General features: G+C 44.2%; 1 protein-coding gene across 1 annotated transcript in view; it reads right to left on the bottom strand.

The window, feature by feature from the left end:
- The window catches only part of LOC120046433 (cadherin-23-like), a 569,127-nt gene that overhangs the window by 172,860 nt on the left and 368,585 nt on the right, over positions 1 to 27,682 (bottom strand). Inside the window, exons 19-21 of the mRNA XM_038991662.1 lie at positions 22,114 to 22,230; positions 18,930 to 19,042; positions 18,640 to 18,747 (exon numbers count right to left, since the gene is read on the bottom strand). Coding sequence (XP_038847590.1) covers positions 18,640 to 18,747; positions 18,930 to 19,042; positions 22,114 to 22,230 — 338 coding nt within the window. The remainder of the gene's footprint in view (positions 1 to 18,639; positions 18,748 to 18,929; positions 19,043 to 22,113; positions 22,231 to 27,682) is intronic.

Here is a 27,682-nt window from a genome sequence, read left to right as displayed (position 1 = left end):
TTAACCCTGTTTTTCACAAGCGTCGCAGGCTGTGAATTCTGCAAACAAAGTTTCTGGGATGGGCTATCAGCCAGACATTATATATTGGTTATATTGGTCATGGCTCCCGAGTGGTGTAGTGGTCTAAGGCACTGCATCTCAGTGCAAGAGGCATCACTATAGTCCCTGGTTCAAATCTGGGCTGTATCACAATAAACTGTGATTGGGATTCCCATAGGGTGGTGCACAATTGGGGAGGGTTTGCCTGGCCGGGATTTCCTTTTCCAAAAAATAGGCACGGTCGGCTTTTGGAATCTCTCCCTCTATTAAACAGAAATAAATATTTTGGCCTTTAGAAATATTATTTTGGCCTTTATTCAGATTACAATCGCTCACTTTCGGTTATTTGAAAATGAAATAATCTCCAAAATATTGTTATTTTTTAAACAAGGCGGGAAAAGTAAGGAAGTTCTCTGTCGGCCCTGGAGGCCTTTTGAAAACATGTTTTCACAAGGGCTATTAGCAGGACAATAAACACGATATGGTCCCAAAAACACCTCTTTGACATAGGGTCCAGCATATCTCTTGATGATGATCGGGCACGGGCATTTCATTATTTATAGATTTTTCCATATTTTCTCATTGTTTCTGTGATCAAAATGTTTTATTAACATTTGAATTCAATTCTTTAACCTCTATGAGATCGGTGACCCCCCACGGGACGGTTGAGCTAATGTGCGCTAATGTGATTAGCATGAGGTTGTAAGTAACAACAACATTTCCCAGGACATAGACATATCTGATATGGGCAGAACGCTTAAATTCTTGTTCATCTAACTGCACTGTCCAATTTACAGCAGCTATTACAGTGAAAGAATACCATGCTATTGTTTTAGGAGAGTGCACAGTTATGAACTTGAAAATGTATCAATAAACAAATTAGACACATTTGGGCAGACTTGATACAACATTTTGAACAGTAATGCAATGGTTCATTGGACCAGTTGAAAACTTTGCACATACACTGCTGTCTTCTAGTGGCCAAAATCTAAATTGCGTCTAAACTGGAATAATACATTGTGGCCTTTCTTTTGCATTTCAAAAATGATGAGAAAAAAAAATCAGTTTTTTTTCTTTGTATTATCTTTTACCAGATCTAATGTGCTATATTCTCATATATTATTTTCACATTTCCAGAAACTTCAAAGTGTTTCCTTTCAAACGGTAGTATTTAGAGAAAACAACATTTTTAGGACGGGCTATTAGCAGGACAATATACTTTTTCCTTTTATTCAGATTACAACCGCTGACTTTCGGTTATTTGAAAATGAAATCATCTCCAAAATATAGTTATTTTTTAAACAAGGACTGAAAATTAGATCATGAACTCTGCAAACAATGTTTCCAGTCCAAGAATGAGATTAGTACATTACTGTAATTAATACATTCGTTCAATACATTGGAATACAAAATGAGCCATCCATCAACCCGTTATGAGCCGGAGATGAGAGGATCACCAAAACTAAAGGTATGTTCGTTTCAGTGCATTTTCTTTAAAACAAATGTGTATAGCCTATCAATGTGTATGAATACTGTGTAATAAAATCGATAATTGTGTACTAAAAACGTGAATGTGTTTTTGCAGAGCATACAACCATCCGTGGAGATCAGTGGACAAATGGCTGCACCGAAAAAAAACGCATGGTTCCACAGAATACCCAGAATACTGGGATGGACCCCGAGGCAAATGTGGCTTCTTCATCAACATCTTTATGCTTTCGGAAATAAAATAATGAAACAACTACTCTCGCCAGCTTTGATTCATGCCTGGGCCTGCAGGACACGGATTTCTTTGTTTGTCAGACAAATCATTCGGTCGAAACTACAGAACAGTTAGCAGAACAATTAGAAGGACAATATATATTGGTCATATTGGTCATGGCTCCCGAGTGACGGAGCGGTCTAAGGCACTGCATCTCAGTGCAAGATGCATCACTATAGTCCCTGGATCGGATCTAGGCTGTATCACATCCGACTGTGATTGGGAGTCCCATAGGGTGGTACCAGGGGCGAAAATCTGATATCAACTTTGGAGGGGACAATTACATTACATTTTCTCAAGAGCAATTCCTGAGGGGGACACCAAAAGTAGTGCTGTAACACATAGCCTACGTTGTAATATGTTAAATGTATATTGAGGAACCATAATCACTACTACTGGATAATTGATAGGTACAGTAGTTAAGTGACGGGTTGTCCCAACTTGTTCAAATGTTTAAATCATTATAATACTACTACTAATAATAGTTATAGCAGTGTTCCTTATCAGTTCAGTATGTATGCAGGTATTTGTACTTACAACCAGCAATACCAAGAAAGGCCAGTAGGTGGCAATGGTACTGTACACTGTATGGGTGCAGTTTTCATAAATACAATGAACATGGTGTGATCTCGTCTAAAATAATCTCCATTGAGAACCATCACAAAGTTGGTCTCCACTGGCCTGAGTCTACTACAATAGTTTTACAAGAACAAAAAGATACAAATAAGTACAGTTCTAAAAGCAAAATAACTACTTCAATGAATAACCCAAATAAATCAAACAAAATATCCTTCAGTCAGTGTCTCAACTCTTCAAACAGCAGCTATGGACAAGTATGTCACACAAAGTATGCCATTTTAAATAAAATAACATTAAATAAATAATTAGTAAGTGTAGTCATGTACTAAAAACTACTAAACAAAAGAACAAATATCATACTATACACCAGGGGTTCTCAAACAGGGGTCCATGGACCCCTAGGGGTCCCTGGTGTAATTGAAAGGGGTCCGTGAAATCAAAAAGTGTAATGAACGTATTCAGTACCACAAGGTTTCCAGTAACTTTACATATAATATAGATGGGGTGGAGGTCCCTGAGGACCGCTCAAAACCTTGCCTGCCTTGTCTCAAAATATGCAGGGGTTCCAGTACCCCAAAAAAGGTTGAGAACCACTGCTATACACATTACTGAACAAAAGAACTGAACATATGTTTGCGGGTTTCAATGGATCCAACAAATTGCTGGCAGATATTTTCCCTCTTGAGACTGTCCAGCCTGTCTTTATGTACATTACAGACAACTACGCCGTTCAGTCTCTCTTGGCCCATGCTAGCCCGTAGCCAAGTCTTTAACCTGCGGAGTGCACTGAAACTCCTCTCAGCCTCACATGCAGACACTGGCACCACAGACAAAATTCTGATCAGCACCTCAACTTGGTCAAACAACCCCCGCACCTCCACTGGAAGCCTCCTGAGGACCTCTGCTGCCTCTCCACTGCTGCTACAGGGGTATTTGTTGTGAAAGAGAGGGATCTGCACTGAAAGAGAATCTATGTTCACCTCTGGGTACTGATCTAGAGACTCATCCAACTCCCCCGTGAGAAGCGCTCTTTCCAACTTTTGCAGGACGTTTAGACTGTCCTGGTCAAAACGGTCGCCAAACTGAACCTCCACACCATCCAACACTTTAAAAAATTCTGCCCTATAGTGATCCACTGCTTTGCCAGCAAATCGTCTTGAGTGCGTCTCAATGGATTCAATAGAGTCAATCAATGTTGTTGCTTTCTCATACAGTCAAAGGTAGCTTTCGTCATTTCTCTTGCCCCTAAGAGATGACCGCACACACTCGACTGCAGCCTGCATACCAGAGACAGTCAGTTTTCTTCTGCAGTGAAATGTTTAGACATTCAAGCTCTCCAAGAACAGCAGAGGCAAGTGTGAGGCCCAACACAGTCTTGCCTTTGCTGAAGTGCTCGAATAAGCCACTGGCAGTTGAAGCTGTCTTGGATGCAGATTTTGCCATCTCCTCTAGGCTGCTTAGTACCCACTCATACTGCCCTAGCACAGCTCTAATAGCAGTATTCTGCACAGTCCACCTTGTTGGACATAGGGGTTTCAGGGTGGTCAGATTTGTATCTTGGATGTGACAATTGATTCAAACATGCTCTTAAACTTTCCTGACTGGCCATAGAGGACACCTAACTGATGGTCCCAAGAAAGGGAATCCCGGATCAGTGGGGGGGCTGAGCAGCCAGCCTGTGTAATCAGATTTACTGTGTGCTCCACAATGTACATAGAGGGCTAATGGCTGCTGCCTCCTCACAATTGCCTGTGCACCTGTGTATTTTCCTGCCATGTTTGAGGCACCATCGTAACTCTGCCCACGTAAGCCAGACATGGGCAAATTGAGCCTCAACAACACATCAGTTGCCACTTTCGCAATGCCCTCGCCTGTTGTCTCCGACACCCTGTATAGCCCAATAAACTCCTTGTGAGGGACAAGGTCATGGTCAACATAACGCAGACAGACACTCTCCTGTTCAGCACCAGAGACATCTTGGGTACCATCAACAATTACTGAAAATTGTACAATCGGAAGAGACCTAATCTCAGCTGCAATGGCTCGAATGACTGTATTGGCCATGATGTTCAGAATTTCATTCCGTGCTTTGGGGCCTTTGTACATTGTGGTGCGCTCTGTTAACCACTTCAGTAAAATGGGATCATCCTCTTCTGCCCTAAGTTTCAAAAGCTGGTATAAATTCCCACTGTCATCCGTGTGGCCTCTAAAGGCTTGTCCCTGTCTTACTACATGCCGCACCGAACTAACAATTTTCATCAAGCAATGCCTTGCGGCCTCCTGCTGTTTACCTCACGCGCTGGATAACTGGACACTGATTGGATTTAGCTGGTGTGCTGTTACAGTTACAAAGTGGCAGTGGGTTTGGCAGTTTTGATGTGCTGTGAATTTTTCAATGGCTTTTCTCCAGTTCCTAAATCCTGCACTAATGAAGGCAGCATCTGCTCTCTTTTGGCTTGAAAACCCTTGGCTCCAGTGAAAACACAACACTCCTTTTATTGATGGATTATAATGTAGCCAGGGGAAATCGCGAAACTATCTCTCTTGAAACGTCAACACTCTGCAAGAGTTTGCAGTTCTATAAATTGTGGGTGTGGCTGATATAGTTTTGTGCCATCACTGAGGTAACTGGACAATGCTGTGCCACTGTCCCCTATACTGGTGCTGCTGGCAACAAGAGTGACACCTGGTCCTGCCGTGGCAGTGACATTGTTCTCTGAAGTCTCTCTCCCTGGCTCTTTCCCTTTCACCACCCTCACTGACTCACAGTCTGTCTCCTAGAAAAGAAATAAGGTGTTTGCCGTACTCGTAACTACCGGTACCCAAAACAACACAATTAATCACAACAGCAATACCATTGCCTTAAACTGGTGACTGAACTAAGATTTGTTTAAGTTGAGAGTGGGGGTATCCATGGCATTTTCCAATTATGTCCCTATTTACAAAAAAAATATTTGAGAACCTTAATGTTGCCAAACACAGACTCAACAAACTTACCTGAGACTCCCTGTCTCTGCCAGTCTGTCCCTGCATATCTGTCCCCAACTCTGCTGTCTGTGTGCCATCTGTTGCCTGCTCTGCCTAATGACATCATTGTGAAACATTTCCATTAGCATTTCACTTCTTTCTTATGAACATTGTATCAACTAGTCTTTGAGATATTAGGCTACTAGGGTTCTTACTTTGCGTTTTGGTGTACTGAAAAATACTCTGATGTCCGTCTTTTTTCTGCCATTTTTCTACCTGGCTGGCTGGCTACACACACACACACAGTGTGTAGGTTATTTACAGTAGGAGATGGGCTTCTATCATCTTATCTTCTATCATTCTATATGTGCTTCGATCTAAAAGGTAACTAGCAAATGTGAAACGGATTGCAGTGACAAGAGTTGACAGCTGTATGAGTTCACCATTTACACAACGTATGCTGCAACCTTTTGTAATTTTAATATAGTTTGTTTCATATTGGCTGGCTTCCGACAATAGCTGAATTTGCAAAGCTAGCGAACACCAATTCCGTTTCTGTGGTGTTTGCTATAATCTTTGCTACCTGGTTAAATAAAGGTGAAATAAAATAAAAAAGTTCACTAGCGACAATTTAGCTTTTGCAACGAGACCATTAAATATATTTAAGACAATGGTAGAAGAGAGTGTAGTTCTGTTCTGTTCAGTTTGGACTTGTTTATCGCTAACCTTATCGCAGGGAATTTGAAGCACTCCAGCTGCATGCTGATCTTGGAATAAACTGACGATAGCAAAGATTCCATCTTTTACGACGCCACATAAATGGAATAGGTACTAGCTAGCTTGATGGTTAATGTTTACTTTAGTTTGCGTGCTAGCTCTGTAAATCCAGCTAGTGTGTGTGTGCGTGTGTGTGTGTGAACCCTGCCAACATAAAAACAACATTGCTATGGCCTATTGACTAGATAAACCTCACGTCAGTTACGTGCATTGAGTGCCTTTCACACAGTAGATACGAACTCTCTTTTACCTTGCCAGCTAAGGAACTGGCAGTGGATCAAACCATTGTGAGGAAAAGGGCGGGGGTCGCAATCTTTTGAAACTTAAAAACGCGCTATTAAGTGTCTATAATCAGCATAGGTGCTTTCATTGCGTATTATTAATATTATTGCAATTACATAGTTATGTTAACAGTGATATATTGGGGGGGACAAATCATATTTTTCCCAGGATGGGGGGGGGGGGGTCGTGTCCCTTCCGTCCCCCCTGGAATTTCCGCCTATGGGTGGTACACAATTGGCCCAGCGTCATCTGGGGGTAAGCTGTCATTGTAAACAATAATTTATTCTTAACTGACTTGCCTAGTTAAATAAAGGTTAAATCATATTTGGGGATGCAATTTTGTAATGTGTTTTGTTTGGTAAATTGTTGTGTAAATATTAACTCACATTTGTGGTGCCACTAAATAGACAATGAAAAAATACACTTATTTTTTTGTTTCTACTTGATCAGAACAAGCTGTAACTGGACTGTAGCATATTACTTACTAAACCTGTTGTTATAAAGGTTTAGTAAGTTATTCTAAGAGAAATGAAAATGACCTGGATGCCATGTACAGTATTATAGTCTCTAAAAGGAAAAATATTACCACAGTCTCTTGTGCATGTCATTTTCCTTTCATAATGCATCCTTATTTACAAAGCGATTATTATTATTATTGGATATTCTCACAGCGCACATTTGCAAATCCCAAACTTTAAAAGTAATTGGAAAGGTAGATACAAATTATTTGTGACATTGTGGTTACAATAAAGAATTTAAAAAAGATGTAAACAAGATGCTGTGTTTTTATTTACAGTAGTGATGGACAGCTGGAGGCAATTTGAAAACAGGTTTTCACAAGTGTACTGTAGTACTGTAGCAGCTGTAGCCCATCATGCAAACATTGTTTCCTATTAGAAGGACATTAGACTCTTCATAGCCCGGCTACTGTATGTGCGAAAATCCCCCAATTTGCAATGCATTCGATGCTTAAGTACTCTAAAGTGTTACATTTCTAACTCAAGACCTCATGCAACAAATAATACAACAAATAAAATAATACAACAAATATTGTGGTTAAACTTAAATATACTAATTGGTTTAAAAAACTTTATCAAAAAGTTTATCAAACTTTATCAATCACGTACAAACGCAATGATATCCTTGGGCATGCTGTAGTCTTCAAAACTGGTGGATAAGTTTTCCGACAGCTGCTTGATGAAATCTTCCATCACCTCTGTGACAATGCTGTGGCCTGGTCCCTCTGCCTGTTGTTTCTTCAGTGTGCTGAAGTGCAGTAGCCTTCCAGATGACAAGTCCAAATCGAACAACTCAAGCTTCCTAGTTAATTAAAGGCCTCAGATTTCTCCACCTTGTCCGCGACTGTTTCCATCTTCCTTGTAACTGCAGATTTAACCCGTTTAAGTTACAGAATATGTCCGCAAAAAAAGCTGTGTGTTCAGCTTGCAGTTAACGATTCAATGTTTTTGCATCGGGCCCCTAAATGGGGCGAGAAGGCCACTGAAAGTTCTATGCTTAGAATGTATTATGAACTAATCAAATGTGTTAAACATGTTACATTTGTAGTGTAGGCCAATTAATGGTGCTAATATTATATACTTATTATGTTCTGGCCCGCCATCATCCAATTGTTACAATAGGATTTGAAGCAATAGCCCACCCGTGTGTGGTCAACTATACAGTTTCGCGCTGCTCTGAGACAAGCATGGGGACTGGTCTTTTATCTTATTTTCACTGAATCTCTATTTGGGTATTGGTTAGCCTACAATTAGAGTGGCTAGTACAGGCAAGCCCCATACTATTGTGGAGGACTTAATTCTTCCTGCTGCCGTGGATATGGCTGGGACAATGCTGGGGGAGAAGGCCCCAAAAACTATACAGACAATGCTTTCATCAAACAACACTGTTTCACATAGCATCAGTGACATGGCTGTAACGCATATAATTCACTGGTTTGTATGAGAAGCAGTAATTGTTTCAAAACATGGCTGAGAAACAATTTGAAACATGTACTGCTTCACACACAAGCCAGTGAATTATATGCGTTATAGCTGGATGAGTCAACAGACGTGGTTTTTCACCCGTTTTGTGTTTACCCTTTCTTACAGACCAGGCTCCCAGAACGTGAAGGCAGACACATTGTCCCGGCTGTATGACACAGAGGAGCGGCCCATGGATCCCACTCCCATACTCCCCGCCTCCTGCCTGGTGGCGCCGGTAGTGTGGGAGCTGGACACTGACATTGAGCAGGCGTTACGTGCAGAGCCCGCTCCCGTCCAGTGTCCCGCTGGGCGTCTGTACGTCCCGTCTGCTGTTCGTGACCGGTTGATCTATTGGGCCCACACGTCACCCTCCTCTGGTCATCCTGGGATAGGTCGGACAGTGCGTTGTTTGAGTGGGAGGTACTGGTGGCCTACCTTGGCTAAGGACGTGAGGGTTTATGTTTCCTCCTGCTCGGTGTGCGCCCAGTGTAAGGCTCCTAGGCACCTGCCCTTACCCGTTCCACAGCGGCCTTGGTCGCACTTGTCGGTGGATTTTCTGACTGATCTTCCACCCTCACAGGGTAACACCGCGATCCTGGTTGTTGTGGATCGTTTCTCTAAGACCTGTTGTCTCCTCCCTCTGCCCAGTCTCCCTACGGCCCTACAGACTGCGGAGGCCTTGTTTACACACGTCTTCCGGCACTACAGGGTTCTGAGGATATAGTGTCTGATCGGGGTCCCCAGTTCACGTCTAGGGTCTGGAAGGCGTTCATGGAACGTCTGGGGGTCTCGATCAGCCTTACTTCAGGGTTTCACCCCGAGAGTAATGGGCAGGTGGAGAGAGTGAACCAGGATGTGGGCAGGTTTCTGCGGTCCTATTGCCAGGACCGGCCGGGGGAGTGGGCGGCGTTCATGCCCTGGGCCGAGATGGCACAGAACTCGTTTCGCCACTCCTCCACTAACCTCTCTCCCTTCCAGTGCGTACTGGGGTACCAGCCGGTTCTGGCACATTGGCATCAGAGTCAGACCGAGGCTCCTGCGGTGGACGACTGGTTCAGGCGTGCAGAGGAGACATGGGAAGCTGTCCGTGTTCACCTTCAGCAGGCCGTTACGCGCCAAAAGGCAAACACAGATCGCCACCGCAGTGAGGTCCCGGTGCGAACCGGGTCTGGCTCTCGACCCGAAACCTGCCTCCCCCGCATGCCCTGCCCGGAAGCTGGGTCTGCGGTTTGTGGGGCCATTTAAAGTCCTGAGGAGAGTAAACAAGGTTTATTATAGGTTACAGCTTCCACCCGATTACTGTATTAGCCCCTCGTTCCATGTGTCTCTCCTCAGGCCGGTGGTGGCTGGCCCGCTCCAGGAGTCTGAGGTGCGGGAGGTTCCTCCGCCCCCTCTAGACATCGGGGGGGGGCCCCGGCGTACTCCGTTCGCTCCATACTGGATTCGAGGCGTCGGGCGAGGGGCTTTCAGTATCTCGTGGAGTGGGAGGGGTACGGTCCGTAGGAGAGGTGCTGGGTTCCGGTCGAGGACGTGTTGGACCCTTAAATGCTGCATGAGTTCCACCGTCTTCGCCCGGATCGCCCTGCGCCTCGCCCTCCGGGTCGTCCCCGAGGCCGGTGTTGACGCGCTGCTGGAGCCGCGCATCAAGGGGGGGGGGGGGGGTACTGTCACGACTTCCGCCGAAGTTGGTCCCTCTCCTTGTCCGTGCGGCGTTCGGTGGTCGAAGTCACCGACCTTCTAGCCATCACTGATCGACTTTTCATTTTCCATTGGTTTTGTCTTGACTTCCATCACGCCTGGTTCCAATTCCATCAATTACATGTTGTGTATTTAACCCTCTGTTCCCCCTCATGTCCTTGTCGGTAATTGTTTTCTTGTAGTGCTTGTGCACGGTATGGTGGTATTTACCGGGTTTTGTTTGACCCATTTATTGTATTGTTCTGTTGACGGTGGTTTATGGATATTAAACGACACCGTTGTAAATCAGTTTTCGCTCTCCTGCGCCTGACTTCTCTGCCGCCAATATGCACCTCACTACAACACTGTATTTCTGATCAATTTGATGTTAATTTAATGGACAAAAAATTTGCTTTTCTTTCTAAATCAAGGACATTTCTAAGTGGCCCCAAACTTTTGAACGACAGTCTGTGCCTGTATTTAGTTTTCATGCTAGTGAGGGCTGAGAATCCACTCTCACTGAGTGGATTCTCAGCCCTCACTAGCATGAAAACTAAATACAGGCACAGACTGTGTGTGGAAAATGATTTAAGACTGAGACTCTCTCCAATACAACCCAACATTGCAGATTTATGTGCATCCTTTCAAGCACATCCTTCTCATTAACCTGTGGTGAGTTATTCAATATGTTTTTATGAACAAATAAGGAGTTATGTGTAAGATGGCTAAATAAAGAGCAAAATTATTGATTATTATTATTATGTTGTTATTTGTCTCCTGGTCCTGTAATAGCTCTTTGTCACTTCCCACAAGCCGGGTTGTGACAAAACCTCACACTCATTCTCATGTTTAATAAATGTATCATATAGTGTGTGTGTGTGGAAGACTTACGATGATGGAAAAAAAAACATTTGAGAGTGCGCTGACCCTGGTGCTAGAGGGGGTATGTAGAGGGGGTATGAAGTGGGTATGAAGGGGTACAGGACTATAAACATTTTGGGAACCATTGCTCTAGTACAGCCAACACTACAAAAAGTCAAATGTTTCTCAAAGATGGCCTCTGGTGGTCAAACTAGCACTATGTAGCATTAATAGCAACAATGGCTGACAATTAAATAACGTCTTATAGAATTCTGCTGCAGCCCGCAAGGTGTGCTGCAGTATGACGCAACTTTTACAAGAAGAACCACTGTACTACCACTTGTTCTCTTTCTCTTCCTCTCCATCTCTCCATTTTCTCCAGTTCCACAATAATGGAGGGGGTGAAGAGAGAGGGAAAAGCAGAAAGATAAACATTTCAGTGCCAACCACCAGTCTCTTTTTCTCTTCATCTCTCGTTCCACAGTGATCACTTTTCTCTCTTCGCTACCAGCCCAGCAGCAGGGTAATTTGCAATGCATTTGACTGCAGGCTACATTTTAATTAGCAATCGGACTCCCTTAATTACACTGACCGGCACCTTGTTAATAATGAACAATTAGGTGTTCATCAGTGACAACACGTTGCCAAAGACACCAGCAGGACAATGAGGGAAGGATAATAATGTGCCAATATATCAGACAAACACCGGCTTCTCGATCATTATCACTTTTATACAACGGGTTACCAACATATTCAAATAATGATCAACATATTTTCATTAAAAAACATTATTTTGATAAATGTATTCTAACTATTTCATCCTTCCACAAGATATAGTCCAGACACAAATCTAGGGTTGCTGGAGACGCGACCCAGTTGTTCGTTCTTTTTGTTCTGTATCTATAAATGCGACCCAGTCGTTCCTTCTAAATGTTCCATTGCCATACTGACTGGCAACGTTCTTATCCCTTCCTTGCTAGCTAGCCAACTACTGCTAATTTACATTCACGTCAAAAAGTGCAGCCTGAATATCAGCAAAATAGCTGCATTTGCACTTGTTTGTTTTCTAGTTAGATTTATTTCGATATATCCATAACAATGAGCTTATGATGCGTGACTTTGCCTGGCAGAGAAAATGTGGTCTCTTGTCAAGACAATCCACGACATTCATTTGAGCTGATATTAATACATCAATCCATACACTCTCTTTGTTATCCATCACAGCTGACATAGCTATAGCTAACCGATGCCCACTCACTGAAATATTCTCCCTTGCTTATAAACCAGAATTGGCCAGTTTCTGGACTGTCGGGGTCCTGATGCTGTGATTTGTGTATGTTGTTGTTCCCGCTGCCCTGCAGATCTTGGGTAGAAGTGGGTGGAGATAAAATGTAAGGGCATTCTCCGGGCATTTCAATAGATATTTCTCCAGTGATGCCACTGGGTTGGGTGGGTTCCCTGGCTGCTCGAACATAAATCCCCTCTTGGACTCCATGTTATAATGTTGTTTTCCAGTAGCCTAATTACGTGTGCAACTTAGAAATAACACAAACAGGCTATGAACAATATACCATAGACAGTTCTCGTCTGTTTTTACGAGGAATAAGTTGTGCTTTAGTTGTCTTTTCCTCTTCGACCCAGATGTAACTGGAGGTCGAACCACACTTTCGGGACCAGAACCCTTGGTGTATCGGGACTCAAAGCCTGGGAGTTTTTGAGCTGGGCCATGTCCTTATCGGTGATGGGAGGGTGGCTGTTTGTGATATATTTTCCTTGCCTTAGCTGTTTGATGTTGCCCAGAAATACATGATTTGAGGTGGTAAATTCAGTGTACTTCATAAGGCACCAGCTTAGGGTCATTTAGAAAATGGTTGAGCTCACCCCGGAGTACCAGGTAGCTACTTATGCTGTACTGCTTCCCCCTCCCAGTTTGTACATTTCCATAAAACTGTTGGAGAAGGACGTTAAACTCTTCTTTAGTGACAGTTTTGAACTCGAAGCCATCTGTAATGGTTTTCTTCCAGGGGTGAAGGAGAGGACCAAAGTGCAGCGCGGCTAGTGTTAAACATGTTTAATACAAGAACAAGTGAAACACTACAAAACATACAAAATAACAAATGTGCAAAACCGATACAGACCTATCTGGTGCAGAACACAAACACAGAGACAGGTAACAAACACCCACAAAATCCCAACACAAAACAAGCCTCCTATATATGAGTCTCAATCAGAGACAACGACTACCATCTGTCTCTGATTGAGAACCCACACTAGGCTGACATAGAAACAGACAAACTAGACACACAACATAGAATTCCCACCCAGCTCACGTCCTGACCAACTAAACACATACAAAACAACAGAAAACAGGTCAGGAACGTGACAGAACCCCCCCCCTCAAGGTGCGAACTCCGGGCGCACCCCTAAAACTCAAGGGGAGGGTCTGGGTGGGCATCTGTCCGCGGTGGCGGCTCCGGCGGTGGACGAGGGCACCACTCCACCATTGTCTTTGTCCACCTCCTTAGCGTCCCTTGAGTGGCGACCCTCGCCCCCGACCATGGTCCAGGAACCTTCACCAACTCCCCTCTACAATAGAGGAGACAACTCAGGACAGAGAGGTAGTTCAGGACAAAGAGGTAGCTCAGGACAGAGAGGTAGCCCAGGACAGAGAGGTAGCTCAGGACTGAGTGGCAGCTCCGGACTGAGTGGCAGCTCCGGACTGAGTGGCAGCTCATGACTGGAGGGCAGCTCATGACTGGAGGGCAGCTCATGACTGGAGGGCAGCTCATGACTGGAGGGCAGCTCATGACTGGAGGGCAGCTCATGACTGAAGGGCAACTCATGACTGAAGGGCAACTCATGACTGAAGGGCAACTCATGACTGAAGGGCAGCTCATGACTGTAGGGCAGCTCATGACTGTAGGGCAGCTCTGGCAGCTCCTGACTGGCTGGCGTCTCTGGCAGCTCCTGACTGGCTGGCGTCTCTGGCAGCTCCTGACTGGCTGGCGTCTCTGGCAGCTCCTGACTGGCTGGCCTCTCTGGCAGCTCCTGACTGGCTGGCGGCTCTGGCAGCTCCTGACTGGCTGGCGGCTCTGGCAGCTCCTGACTGGCTGGCGGCTCTGGCAGCTCCTGACTGGCTGGCGGCTCTGGCAGCTCCTGACTGGCTGGCGGCTCTGGCAGCTCCTGACTGACGGACGGCTCTAGCGGCTCCTGACTGACGGACGGCTCTAATGGCTCGGGACAGACGGGCGGCTCTAATGGCTCGTGGCAGACGGATGACTCAGATGGCGCTGGGCAGACGGATGGCTCAGATGGCGCTGGGCAGACGGATGGCTCAGATGGCGCTGGGCAGACGGATGGCTCAGATGGCGCTGGGTAGACGGATGGCTCAGATGGCGCTGGGCAGACGGATGGCTCAGACGGCGCTGGGCAGACGGATGGCTCAGACGGCGCTGGGCAGACGGATGGCTCAGACGGCGCTGGGCAGACGGATGGCTCAGACGGCGCTGGGCAGACGGACGGCTCAGACGGCGCTGGGCAGACGGACGGCTCAGACGGCGCTGGGCAGACGGACGGCTCAGACGGCGCTGGGCAGACGGACGGCTCAGACGGCGCTGGGCAGACGGACGGCTCAGACGGCGCTGGGCAGACGGACGGCTCAGACGGCGCTGGGCAGACGGACGGCTCAGACGGCGCTGGGCAGACGGACAGTTCAGACGGCGTTGGGCAGACGGGCAGTTCAGGCGCCGCTGGGCAGACGGGCAGTTCAGGCACCGCTGGGCAGACGGCAGACTCTGGCCGGCTGAGACGCACTATAGGCCTGATGCGTGGTGCCGGAACTGGAGGTACCGGGCTGAGGGCACGCACCTCAGGGCGAGTGCGGGGAGGAGGAACAGGGCTCTGGAGATGCACTGGAAGCCTGGTGCGTGGTGTAGGCACTGGTGGTACTGGTCTGGGGCGGGAAGGTGGCGCCAGATATACCGGACCGTGAAGGAGGACACGCGCTCTTGAGCACCGAGCCTCTCCAACCTTACCAGGTTGAATGGTCCCCGTAGCCCTGCCAGTGCGGCGAGGTGGAACAACCCGCACTGGGCTATGCAGGCGAACCGGGGACACCACCTGTAAGGCTGGTGCCATGTACGCCGGCCCGAGGAGACGTACTGGAGGCCAGATACGTTGGGCCGGCTTCATGACATCCAGCTCGATGCCCAACCTAGCCCTCCCAGTGCGGCAAGGTGGAATAGCCCGCACTGGGCTAAGCACGCGTACTGGGGACACCGTGCACTTTACCGCATAACACGGTGTCTGACCAGTACGACGCCCTCTCACTCCACGGTAAGCCCGGGGAGTTGGCTCAGGTATCCAACCTGGCTTCGCCACACTCCCCTTTAGACCCCCCCCCCCCCCCCCCCCCCCCCCAAGAAATTTTTGGGTGAGCCTCTCGGGCTTCCAGCCTCTCTTACGTGCTGCCTCCTCAATCCAGCGCTCCTGGGCTGTGGCTGCCTCCTTCTCCTCCCAAGAGTGGCGATTCTCTCCCACCTTTGCCCAGGGTCCTTTTCCGTTTATGATTTCCTCCCATGACCATTCCTCCTGGTACCGCTGCTGCTGTTGCTGCTGCCCGTTGCCACGCTGCTTGGTCCGGGTTTGGTGGGTGTTTCTGTAATGGTTTTCTTCCAGGGGTGAAGGAGAGGACCAAAGTGCAGCGCGGCTAGTGTTAAACATGTTTAATACAAGAACAAGTGAAACACTACAAAACATACAAAATAACAAATGTGCAAAACCGATACAGACCTATCTGGTGCAGAATACAAACACAGAGACAGGTAACAAACACCCACAAAATCCCAACACAAAACAAGCCTCCTATATATGAGTCTCAATCAGAGACAACGACTACCATCTGTCTCTGATTGAGAACCCACACTAGGCTGACATAGAAACAGACAAACTAGACACACAACATAGAATTCCCACCCAGCTCACGTCCTGACCAACTAAACACATACAAAACAACAGAAAACAGGTCAGGAACGTGACACCATCGAAGTAACGCACAGCCCAGTTTGTATTCTTTACTGTGTTTTTTCGTTGCGGCTTTTCTCTAGGTCATTCAATGCAGTATCCTCCAAATCTGCATGCCTGGGTATTCTTGCTATCTCTTTTTTCCCATTCATCCATAGTCATGCCGCCGAAAAGATCAAAATAAATGTTCCACTGATCCATTTCATGTTTGGCAGCAAAGTAACGATTTAGCCAGTCAACTGAAAATAAGTTTTGTATGTTGCTATGATAACCAGCTCAATTTGCTGTCTGTCTCTTTAGGACACATTCACTTTATGTGGGACAGATCGCAATTCAATATTGAAACAAAATTGAAAAGGTCGGAGAGACAGACAGCAAGGTTTATACAAATCTCTGCTTTTGAAAACCAAATGATAGTCTAAAAGAAATGGGAGATAATGTCTAGATGCTTTTTATAGTGGAGATCAAGTTTACATTTCCTGGCAGGCTTGATGAGACAGTGGATTGCGCAGTGATATTGAACAGAGTAAATTAACATTTCAACGTCATAGATTTAGCCGGTGGTAACTTGTGAAATAGACACCGGCTGGAATGCGGTTTTAACCTTTCTAGGGAGTAGGTTTTAGCCTCTCTAGGCAGTTTTTCCTAGCCACCATGCTTCTACACCTGCATTGCTTGCTGTTTGGGGTTTTAGGCTGGGTTTCTGTACAGCACTTTGAGATATCAGCTGATGTAAGAAGGGCTATATAAATACATTTGATTTGATTTAACCAAATCGGCATTCAGGATTAGACCCACCCGTTGTGTAAATTATGGCAAGAACAGCTCAAATAATCAAAGAGAAACGACAGTCCATCATTACTTAAAGACATGAAGGTCAGTCAATACGAAACATTTCAAGAACTTTGAAAGCTTCTTTAAGTGCAGTTGCAAAACCCCTCAAGCGCTATGATGAAACTGTCTCTCATGAGGACCACCATAGGAAAGGAGGACCCAGAGTTACATCTGCTGCAGAGGATACGTTCATTAGAGTTAAATGCACCTCAGATTGCTGCCCAAATAAATGCTTCATGGAGTTCAAGTAACAGACACATCTCAAAATCAACTTTTCAGAGGAGACTGCGTGAATCAGGCCTTTTTGCTGCAAAGAAACCACTACTAAAGGACACCAATAAGAATACAATACTTGCTTGGGCCAAGAAACACCATCAATGGACATTAGACCAGTGGAAATCTGTCCTTTGGTCTGATGAGTCCAAATTTGAGATTTTTGGTTTCAACCGCTGTGTCTTTGTGAGACGAGGTGAATGGATGATCTCCGCATGTGTGGTTCCCACCGTGAAGCATGGAGGATGAGGTGTGATGGTGTGGGGGTGCTTTCCTGGTGGCACTGCCAGTGATTTATTTAGAATTCAACATGGCTACCACAGCATTCTGCAGCGATATGCTGGTTTGCACTTAGTTCTTCAACAGGACAATGACCCAACACACTTCCAGGCTGTGTAAGGGCTATTTGACTAAGAAGAAGAGTGATGGAGTGTTGCATCAGATGACCTGGCCTCCACAATCACCCAATTGAGATGGTTTGAGATGAGTTGGACCACAGAGTTACGGAAAAGCAGCCAACAAGTGCTCATCATATGTGGGAACTCATTCAAGACTGTTGGAAAAGCATTCCAGGTGAAGCTGGTTGAGAGAATGCCAAGTGTGTGCAAAGCTGTCATCAAGGCAAAGGGTGGCTACTTTGAACACTTTTTTGGTTACATAGTTTGATGTTTTCACTATTATTCTACAATATAGAACATATTAAAATAAAGAAAAACCCTTGAATGAGTAGGTGTGTCCACATTTGTGACTGGTACTGTAGGTCCAGGAGTTGATTTGCACTGTTGGACACTTGTTGTATTTTTTCACTTACTGTCAGAGCGGGTTAGGTATACATATGCTCACTGCAATCAGGTCTTTCTGTTACCCAAATGTACTACATGTAGAAAATGTCACTCTCCTCCAAATTCTAAACCTCATCTATTGTATGACTCGCAGTTGAGTTGTCATCTTTCTGTTCGAACACAGTAGGTTAGGCTCATATATGCTGCAATCAAGTATTTATTTGTCAGCAGACTCTGCACTACCTGTAGAAGTGTCTCTTTATCCCTTAAGTATGTTTCCTCTGGCTACACATTGTACAGCACAGTCAATTTATTTCCTCCAAAATACCCTGCTGTCATATCCAATCAAAGGGAGAATCATTTACATTTGATTAAGGTTCAAATTCACTTTCACTTTTATTTAACTAGGCAAGTCAGTTAAGAACAAATTCTTATTTTCAATGACGGCCTAGGAACACTGGGTTCTTGTTCAGGGGCAGAACAACATATTTTTACCTTGTCAGCTTAGGGATTCGATCTTGCAACCTTTCGGTTACTAGTCCAACGCTCTAACCACTAGGCTACCTTCCACACCACAGATGAAATAGAACAGGAAAAATCCTATCCACAAAAAAGTGTAAAGTGGTTGAAAATTCTTACTTTCAATTGAATTGCTATGAACAAGGCAGCGGTCTGTCTGTCTCATGGAGTCCGCTCACCACAAAAGACCCTTGCTAATTTCTTCATATCTACTGTACAAGCCATAGTTAATTTCTGGGGGTCAGGGCATCAAATGTTAAAGATCAAGGCAAGCTGAACTCACAGACACGACGTCAGTGTCGACGGGGCTCATTTCCACCACATTGGCGTGGTAGGGCTCGTCTCGCCACATGGGGGCATTGTCATTGATGTCCAGGATGGTGATGTTCACCTGGAGGGAGGAGTAGAAAGGGTTAATGACTGTTCTGAGTTCAGTTAAAGTCTTAGAGATAGAGAAGAGGGGGAGAGAGAGATAAATGGAGAGAGACAGCAAGGGAGAGAAAGAGAGAGAAGCATCTAAATGCTCTGAGAACAATAAGAAACATGAAGAGGTGTGAGAATGGAGGTGGTTACCGTGGCAATGCCAGTCTTTTGCAGTGGCCCCACCCCTCCATCCACAGCTCTGACAATCAGGATGTACTCTGACTTCAGTTCTCTGTCCAGTAAGGCTGTAGTGGTGATCTCTCCTGAAACACACAGGTAATGCATAGGTCAAACACACATCCGACACAACACAGCATGTACAAAAACACACAGACGCGCATGCACAGACACATACAAACATGCACACTCGCTCTCTAGTGTAACGGGGTTAACTGTTCTGCTAACAGCTTTGCTTCCTCCAACGGACCAACGGTTTGAGCCACCCAAAAGGTACTGATTGGATGGCTCCATCCGCAACATTTCAAGCTAGCTGTGGAGTGAGCTTACGGCACGTTCTTAATTGCTTTGCACCACAGTGACTCAGTTCCTCATTTTAAGATCGGATCCCCTGCCGCTTTTGGTTGCGCCCGGTCCCCAGAGGCAGCCAGCCAATGCATTGCTTTGGTCTGAAGTAACAGTTCTGCAGCGAACACTACGCTCTCTCGCTCTTTCTCTTTGTAGTGTTCACTGAGGAGGGGTAGCTACAGGGCTCGAAATTAATCGCCTCTGTCTGAGACGATTCAAAACAGTCTCTGGATCCCAAATTCATACAACCACTGTAAAAAATGTTTTTTTAAAGCAATGAGGCTGAGGCAACAGATCAGACTCTTTAGCTTAAATTGTTGATTAACTTCTTCATATTATAAGCGCAGAAATGCGCACACGGCAGTAGGATATGCATGAATGTTCCATAATGCAATTAGCGGGAACACACCGTTCTAAAAAGCGCACTGCACATGTGAGCGGTTTTATGTGACAGAAATTAAAACATCTGTTACAAATGTAGAAAGAGGGGATATCTAAAAGACGCAAACATTAGCATGGGTTGCTAATATGACTAGGATTGTATCTAGCTGCTGGACAATGACATGATGTTGATTTGAAAACCAATAGAATATGAAAGAAATGCTGGTTTCAATTGCATACGGAAGTGTTTATAAAATAAATCCCCTTAACATTTCTATGACCTGATTTTGGCAAGGCTAATTTGAAACAAGGTAAGACATGCCTCATACAATGAGGATGGAAGTGCAGGACATACAATTTTTGTGGGGAGTGCAGATGATGTTAAGTAAATGAATGAATGGCTACATAGCTAGCTAGCTAGCTAGCTCACTACACTCTACAATTCATAATAGACTGGCACTATGTAGTCAGATAGCTAGCTATACCTATTGCCAGAAAGTAAATAAATAATTCAGCTAATAAAAACAGAATCTAATTCATGTTAATAAGCTAACCCCATCATTGTTATGGCCAGCCATCTTTGTCATATGATAATGGTATTTGGTCATATGATTATGGCAGGATTCAAAGATAGGCAATAGAAAGAGTGATAGAGAGAGAGCACCACCCATGTTGAGGCAGGGAGAGGACTAACATGTAATCAGGTGAGGATTTGAGTTATAAGGCACTATCAGTTCAACACGCTTCCATGGGGCAGTAGTCTGTGTGTTGTTGTGATTCTGGATGGCCAGATTGATAGCAAGAATGAAAAGAAACTGCCATGTGGGGAATTGTACGTGGCTCGTTTCAGCTCGATTCATCTTGTTATTGATAACATGTGTTATTTTGAGGTGTTTTGACTGATTTCATGTCAATGCTAATATGGCTAAAGCTAGCTAACCAACAACTGTAACAATGTATTTGAGAGACAACAAGTGCTCATTGTGCAAATCTATTCATGTTTTCAATAAACATTGGAGACGAAATATGGCTTACAGTGGTCAAACATCGAAGCCAACCCCGTCTGTTTTGCCCAATAGTTGCGTATGTCTCAGTGTTGTCGATAAACAATCAACCAGTATATGCCATAACCCATTATTCTATTTGTGTACCCTTCACCACGCTTGGCTAGTAACTTATATGGTCTTGAATAACTCATTTCTTATACCCAATTAACTTAAAAGGAGTCAAGGCAATCTGACTCCAGAAACGTCTTACTTGGTTACACAATTGAATTGCAGTATTAATTAATAAAATAATGAGTGAGAGTCAAAATATAACTCAAAAATATATGGATCAAGCAATAGACTTTAAAATAAACCAATCAGTATGGCATCATACAAAAATACGTAGCAAAAACTCATTGTCATTCACCATCAACCTTATACAAAGATGGGCATATAGTGGAACAGAAAGGGGTCAGATCTACAGTCTCAATTCACTTAAATGCACCAAATACATTTTGGGCATATTGTTTTCCTATCTTTGGTATCCAGCTTCACCTGGTGGATATGACAGACGGCATCATAATTCAATCTTCTTTGTGCCATTGCTAAGCACAGCCATGTCTTCAACCTCCATGACAACCAAATTAAACCCGAATTTAGGCAACAACATTTGCTATAGCAAATGGGGTACAGTCAGCAAAGATGAGAAGTTGAACTGGTAGCTCTAATCTGTGTGCGATATAAATTGCTGTGCAAAGTGCTTTACCAGACAGCCTTATGACTACAATTCCAAATTGTCACATGATGATCTGTTCGTCCTCTCCCTGTGCCTCAACATGGTTGTGCTCTCCCTCTCTCTACTGACTGTCTCTGACCCCTGCCATGACAACCAAATTAAATCAGAATGCAGGCAACAAATGTTTTGCTATAGCACTTGGGCTACAGTCAGCAAAGATGAACTCAAAACAAGACATGTTATCAATAACAAGATGAAATGAGCTGAAACGAGCCACGTACATTTCCCCACATGGCAGTTTCTTGTTATTCTTGCTATCAATCTGGCCATCCAGAATCACAACAACACGCAGACTACTGCACCATGGAAGCGCTCACAACGTTTTTGTGACGTTGTCAGCCAACCCATCTATTTACAATTAATTAAAGATGGGGTGTGGTGGTGACTTTCTGAACAGTTAACAGTAAGAACACAGTTTTAAGTAATATAGAAAACATATGGGGTTTCAGTTGTGATTGGGATATATTGACCAATTTATCAGGACATTTTTTGATACATTTCCCCTTCAAAATTCACCAGAAATAACAATTTCACAGCTATTACCAAAAAAAGCTGAGAGGGGTGTTGACACCAGAACCCATTGACCCTTACCACCCCAATATCCAACACAAAGTTGCGCCTTGCACACACACACACACACACTCACCTGAGCGCGTGTTGAGGCGGAACTGGGAGGAGCCCTGTAGGGAGTAGATGAGTGAGGCCTGTCCAAACTCCCGGGAGGCGTCCAGATCAGTGGCATTCACAAACACAACCGTCGCCCCTGAGGAAGAGAGAGAGGGGAGGAGTGAGTGAGAAAGAGGGGAAGAAAGAGGAAGGGATATCAAGAGTGAGGTGTACAAATGTATATGAGGTGTGCTCCCCCTGAGCAAGAGGGGGGGATCAGTGAGAGAGGCATCTTTCAACCTCCACTCTCCCACACTCCGCTACACTGACAGAGAGTGGCACTGAGTGGGTTTATGGATTAGTGGATTATCAGCAGGTTGTTTGGTATTATGGTACATGCATGGAAGAGCCTTGATAAATATCCAGGGGAGGTGATGAGAGGCTAGGTCCAGAGCCACACGGTTAGCTAGTTAAGTTAGCTCCATGGTCCACCCCCACAGTCCACTTTGCTTTCAAATTGGCACTTCAATGTGTGTGTGTGTGTGTGAGAGAGAGAGAGAGAGAGAGAGAGAGAGAGAGAGAGAGAGAGAGAGAAAGTGTGTGTGTGTGTGTGTGTGTGTGTGTGTGTGTGTGTGTGTGTGTGTGTGTGCATGTGTGTTTGTCTGACACATTTGCCAAGCTCTTCAGCAGCTCTGGCGGACGAGGGAGTAGTCACTTATCTCAATTCCTCCAGTGATTGGAAACAAAACTATTGTATACTCTGAATACATGCATGAGAATGAATAGTGATAGTAATTTAACTGCACTGGCCTGCTAAGCACTTAAAAAATAATATATAAAACTACATAAGAAGATATGAGACAAGAGGGGATACAAGTCGAGACATAAAAAAAACGACACAAAGCAAAGAAAGGAATATCATTGAAACTCAAGGTAAAGGGTAAGAAGTGATAGGGTTAGGATTGACCATTAAACTAGTCTATTATTATTGTACAAGGTAATTGTAATGATCTACAGTATGTTAAAGCTGTTCGAATTGAACAGAAGGAATGAATGGACACCCAGTTTTTGCCATTGACCTCATTGTAACACCAGGGCTGGGTCTGAAAACGTGACTTGCTGTCCTTGTTTCCACCACTCCTGGCCTCTCTCCTAAAGTGCATTGGAGGATGGAGGAAGCAGGGTTTTTGCAGGCTAGTTTTTAGACACAGCCCAGCTGTCTTCTGTGAGTGACTCCAACTGTAGATATATAATTTTTTATGTAATAAAGGGATTTAATTTGACTACGTAATGCATTCATGACACAGAAAATTATGTTTATTTCAGTGGGCGAGGGAGAAATAACTTGTAGTATTGGACACCATCTGGATGTCACCGTGACATGTCAATTAGCTAACGTAACGACAATCCAGTGCGAAATAAATGCAAATGATCAATACAACAGTATTGTATCGAGGTGGTTACCGACGTGAGTTGCTTCCCACTGGTCAGCAATTGCTTCCCACCGGGCAGCTGTAGGCTGTCACATGTCGTTAGTAGGAGCTAACGTGTCCAACTTGTTCCATCCCACTTGACTTCATTTTGAGTAGGATAGCAGCCTACACGACAAATAACTTGTAATATTGGTAGAAACCGTCTGGAAACCGGCTTGCGCCAACACAACAACAAGGAGAGGGAAGTAGCTAGATAGTGTATACAATATTGTTAGAGAGAAATAGCTAGATAGTGTAGCCAATATCAGGCCAGGGTGACAGCTAAAGCACATTTATTGTAGTGATTTTCACTGAAAATGTGCAACTATGCCATTACTGTTCAGATTTTATTTAAAAAATAACCAACAAATTATTCTGAACACTCTCCCAAGTCCCAACTTCGGCAGACAAGTTTCAAATTCTCCCTGAAGTTTCTAGCTACAAGCTAGAAATTATAGTAGTCATCAGGACTACTGACTGAACTGATTAAAGTAAATCTGTTTGTATCCAATCGACTCTCACTGCAAGACATACATCATCAAATTGGGAACCAGGCGTGTCTGTATAACCTCACCCGTTCAAAATCTGTCCACGATAAGCATACTGATAAGCAGACCACCTGCCTTCCCACCTTTGGGACAACGACACCCATTGTTAGAGACTATCAAAACCAAATCAAATTGTATTCGTCACATGCGCCGAATACAACAGCTGTAGACCATACAGTGAAATGCTTACTTACAAGCCCATACCAAAAAAAGTAAGAGGTAAAAATAACAATAGCTGGGCAGCAGAAAAAGAGCAGCAGTAAAATAACAATAGCTGGGCTATATACAGGGGGTACCGGTACAGAGTTAATGTGCGGGGGCACCGGTGTCGAGGTAATTGAGGTAATATGTACATGTAGGTAGAGCTATTAAAGTGACTATGCATAGATAATAACAGAGAGTAGCAGCAGCGTAGAAGAGGAGGATGGGCAATGCAAATAGTCTAGGTAGCCATTTGATTAGATGTTCAGGAGTCTTATGGATTGGGGGTAGAAGCTGTTTAGAAGCCTCTTGGACCTAGACTTGGTGCTCCGGTACCGCTTGTGCGGTAGCAGGGAGAACAGTCTATGACTAGGGTGGTGGGTAATTTTTAGGGCCTTCCTCTGACATCGCCTGGTATAGAGGTCCTGGATAGCAGGAAGCTTGTTGCCATACCAGGCAGTGATACAACCCGTCAGGATGCTCTCGATGGTGCAGCTGTAAAACTTTTTAAGGATCTGAGGACCCATGCCAAATATTTTCAGTCTCCTGAGGGGGAATAGGTTTTGTCGTGCCATTTTCACGACTGTCTTGGTGTGCTTGGACCATGTTAGTTTGTTGGTGATGTGGACGCCAAGGAACTTGAAGCTCTCAACCTGCTCCACTACAGCCCATCCATGAGAGTTTATTTGTTCTTTGCCAGTTGAGGACTTGTGAGGCATCTGTTTCTCAAACTAGACACTCTAATGTACTTGTCCTCTTGCTCAGTTGTGCACCGGGGCCTCCCACTCCTCTTTCTATTCTGGTTAGAGACGGTTTGCGCTGTTCTGTGAAGGGAGTAGTACATAGCGTTGTACGAGATCTTCAGTTTCTTGGCAATTTCTTGCATGGAATAGCATTCATTTCTCAGGACAAGAATAGACTGACACATTTCAGAAGAAAGTTCTTTGTTTCTGGCCATTCTGTAATTGAACCCACAAATGCCGATGCTCCAGATACTCAACTAGTCTAAAGAAGGCCAGTTTTATTGCTTCTTTAATCAGAACAACAGTTTTCAGCTGTGCTAACATAATTGCAAAAGGGTTTTGTAATGATCAATTCGTCTTTTAAAATGATAAACTTGGATTAGCTAACACAATGTGCCATTGGAACACAGGAGTGATGGTTGCTGATAATGGTCCTCTGTACGCCTATGTAGATATTTCATTAAAAATCAGCCGTTTACAGCTACAATAGTCATTTATAACATTAACAATGTCTACACTGTATTTCTGATCAATTTGAAGTTTTTTTTAACGGACAAAAAAAATTGCTTTTCTTTCAAAAACAAGGACATTTCTAAGGGACCCCAAACTTTTGAATGGTAGTGTATATACTGTATTTTATACCATCTATTGCATCTTGCCTATGCCACTCTGTCATTGCTCATCCATATATTTATATGTATATATTCTTATTCCATTCCTTTACTTAGATTTGTGTGTATTAGGGAGTTGTTGTGGAATTGTTAGATTACATGTTAGATATTGCTGCACTGTCAGAACTAGAAGCACAATAATTTCGCTACACTCACAATAACATCTGCTAACCATGTGTATGTGACCAATAAAATTGGATTTGAAATCACTTTGATTTGATTTGAGCTGTCACATTCGCTAGCTAGCCATACAGACAACCAGCTAACTAGCCACCGAACTGGACACTCGAGTAATTCCTGTTGATCTGTAGGTTATGGTTTGCCATGACTACGCTGACAACTTATTTTCATCCATGCCTCTGGTGAGAGATCTTCTTGATGCTGACACATACTATTGTGGCACAGTAAGGCCCAATAGGAAGAATATCCAAAGGCCATTATAGAGGGCAAGGTCCACAGAGGTCAGAGTCCAATATGGTCTGCGGATACTGTTATGGCATTCCGCTGGAGGGACAAATGAGATATGTACTGTCTATGTTCTAACCGGTCAGGGAATGACACCCTAAAACCAGTACCATGATATAGACATATCTGTTCCAGAGCTGGTCCTGGATTATAACAATAAAATAGGCAGGGTTGACCATCTCAACCAACTCAGGAACAACTATAGTCCTGTCCTGGACTCACAGGCAGGACATGGTGGAAGTATGTGTTTTGGGGGATGATCAACATTGCTATTATCAATGCTTACACTGTGTGGGGGACCCTGTAAAGGCCCTTTCCCAGAAATCGCAGGGACGTATCCCTGAAGGAATTCAAAATGCAACTTGTGCGTTCGCTTTGTGATGGCTACAGTGGCAGGAAGTAGGGAGCTAAGAATGTGGCACCAGGGGGTGTGGACCGAGATGCTACTCATTATTTCAAAGCAGGCCACTCCCTGGTGAAGTTTGAATGGAGTAAGAGAGGGTGTGCATCCGGATTGGACACAGGGCAAAGAGTGGGTGCTCTACATGTTCTGTGCCACTTTGCAAGATGGGGCCGTGCTTCCAGAAGTTCCATTACATAATGTAGGCTAAATGCAAATACTGAAGTGAAATCTCAAATTGTGTATTAAAAAATAGTATCTGAATCCAGTCTAACACTTAGTGTGTGTTTTTATCTGTCTCTACCTAATACTTGTTGCATTTACTGAATTGTTGTCAAAGTATTATGCTTATATTTTGTGCCACATGCTTCAACAAGTTACATGACATGTTGTAGGCTAAATTCAAATGCTCATGTGACAGTGTGACATGAATTTGTCATACAAATCTTATAGGCACATTTCTCTATCTAATACTTGAAGAAAATGTTGTTAAAGTACTATTTCTACATTTTGTGTCAGGCCTGGTCTAAATTGTATTGAGAAAGCTTATCTACATTTTGGATAGTCTCTGAATAGTTGTTACATTTTTTGTTGCATTTTTTTGTAACATAAATAATAATCTTTGACAATCCAATAGCCTACTTTGTGTGGGTTTTGAAATACTTTCTGAATATTGTCCTCTGGTCACATTTTGGATACATTTTTAAAATGGAAATTATATTTATAGGTATAATATTTTATAGTTGGTACATTTTGTGTGAGTATTTTGGTCAAATGTACTACATTTTAAATACTCTAGAATCTTTTGCTGTGTTGAGTGTTTATAAATGTTTGATAGTGAGTGATAGTGATAGTGAGCCAGAAGAGGAATGGACACCCCTCAGAGCCTGTGTCACGTTCCTGACCTGTTTTCTGTTGTTTTGTATGTGTTTAGTTGGTCAGGGCGTGAGTTGGGGTGGGTATTCTATGTTGTGTGTCTAGTTCGTCTGTTTCTATGTTCAGCCTGATATGGTTCTCAATCAGAGACAGCTGTCAATCGTTGTCCCTGATTGAGAATCATATATAGGTGGCTTGTTTTGTGTTGGGGATTGTGGGTGGTTATTTCCTGT

Source organism: Salvelinus namaycush, chromosome 4 (assembly GCF_016432855.1).
Source record: "Salvelinus namaycush isolate Seneca chromosome 4, SaNama_1.0, whole genome shotgun sequence".
NCBI lineage: Eukaryota > Metazoa > Chordata > Actinopteri > Salmoniformes > Salmonidae > Salvelinus > Salvelinus namaycush.
Note: the sequence above shows the minus strand (reverse complement) of the source record. Positions and strands in the feature narration are given on the sequence as shown.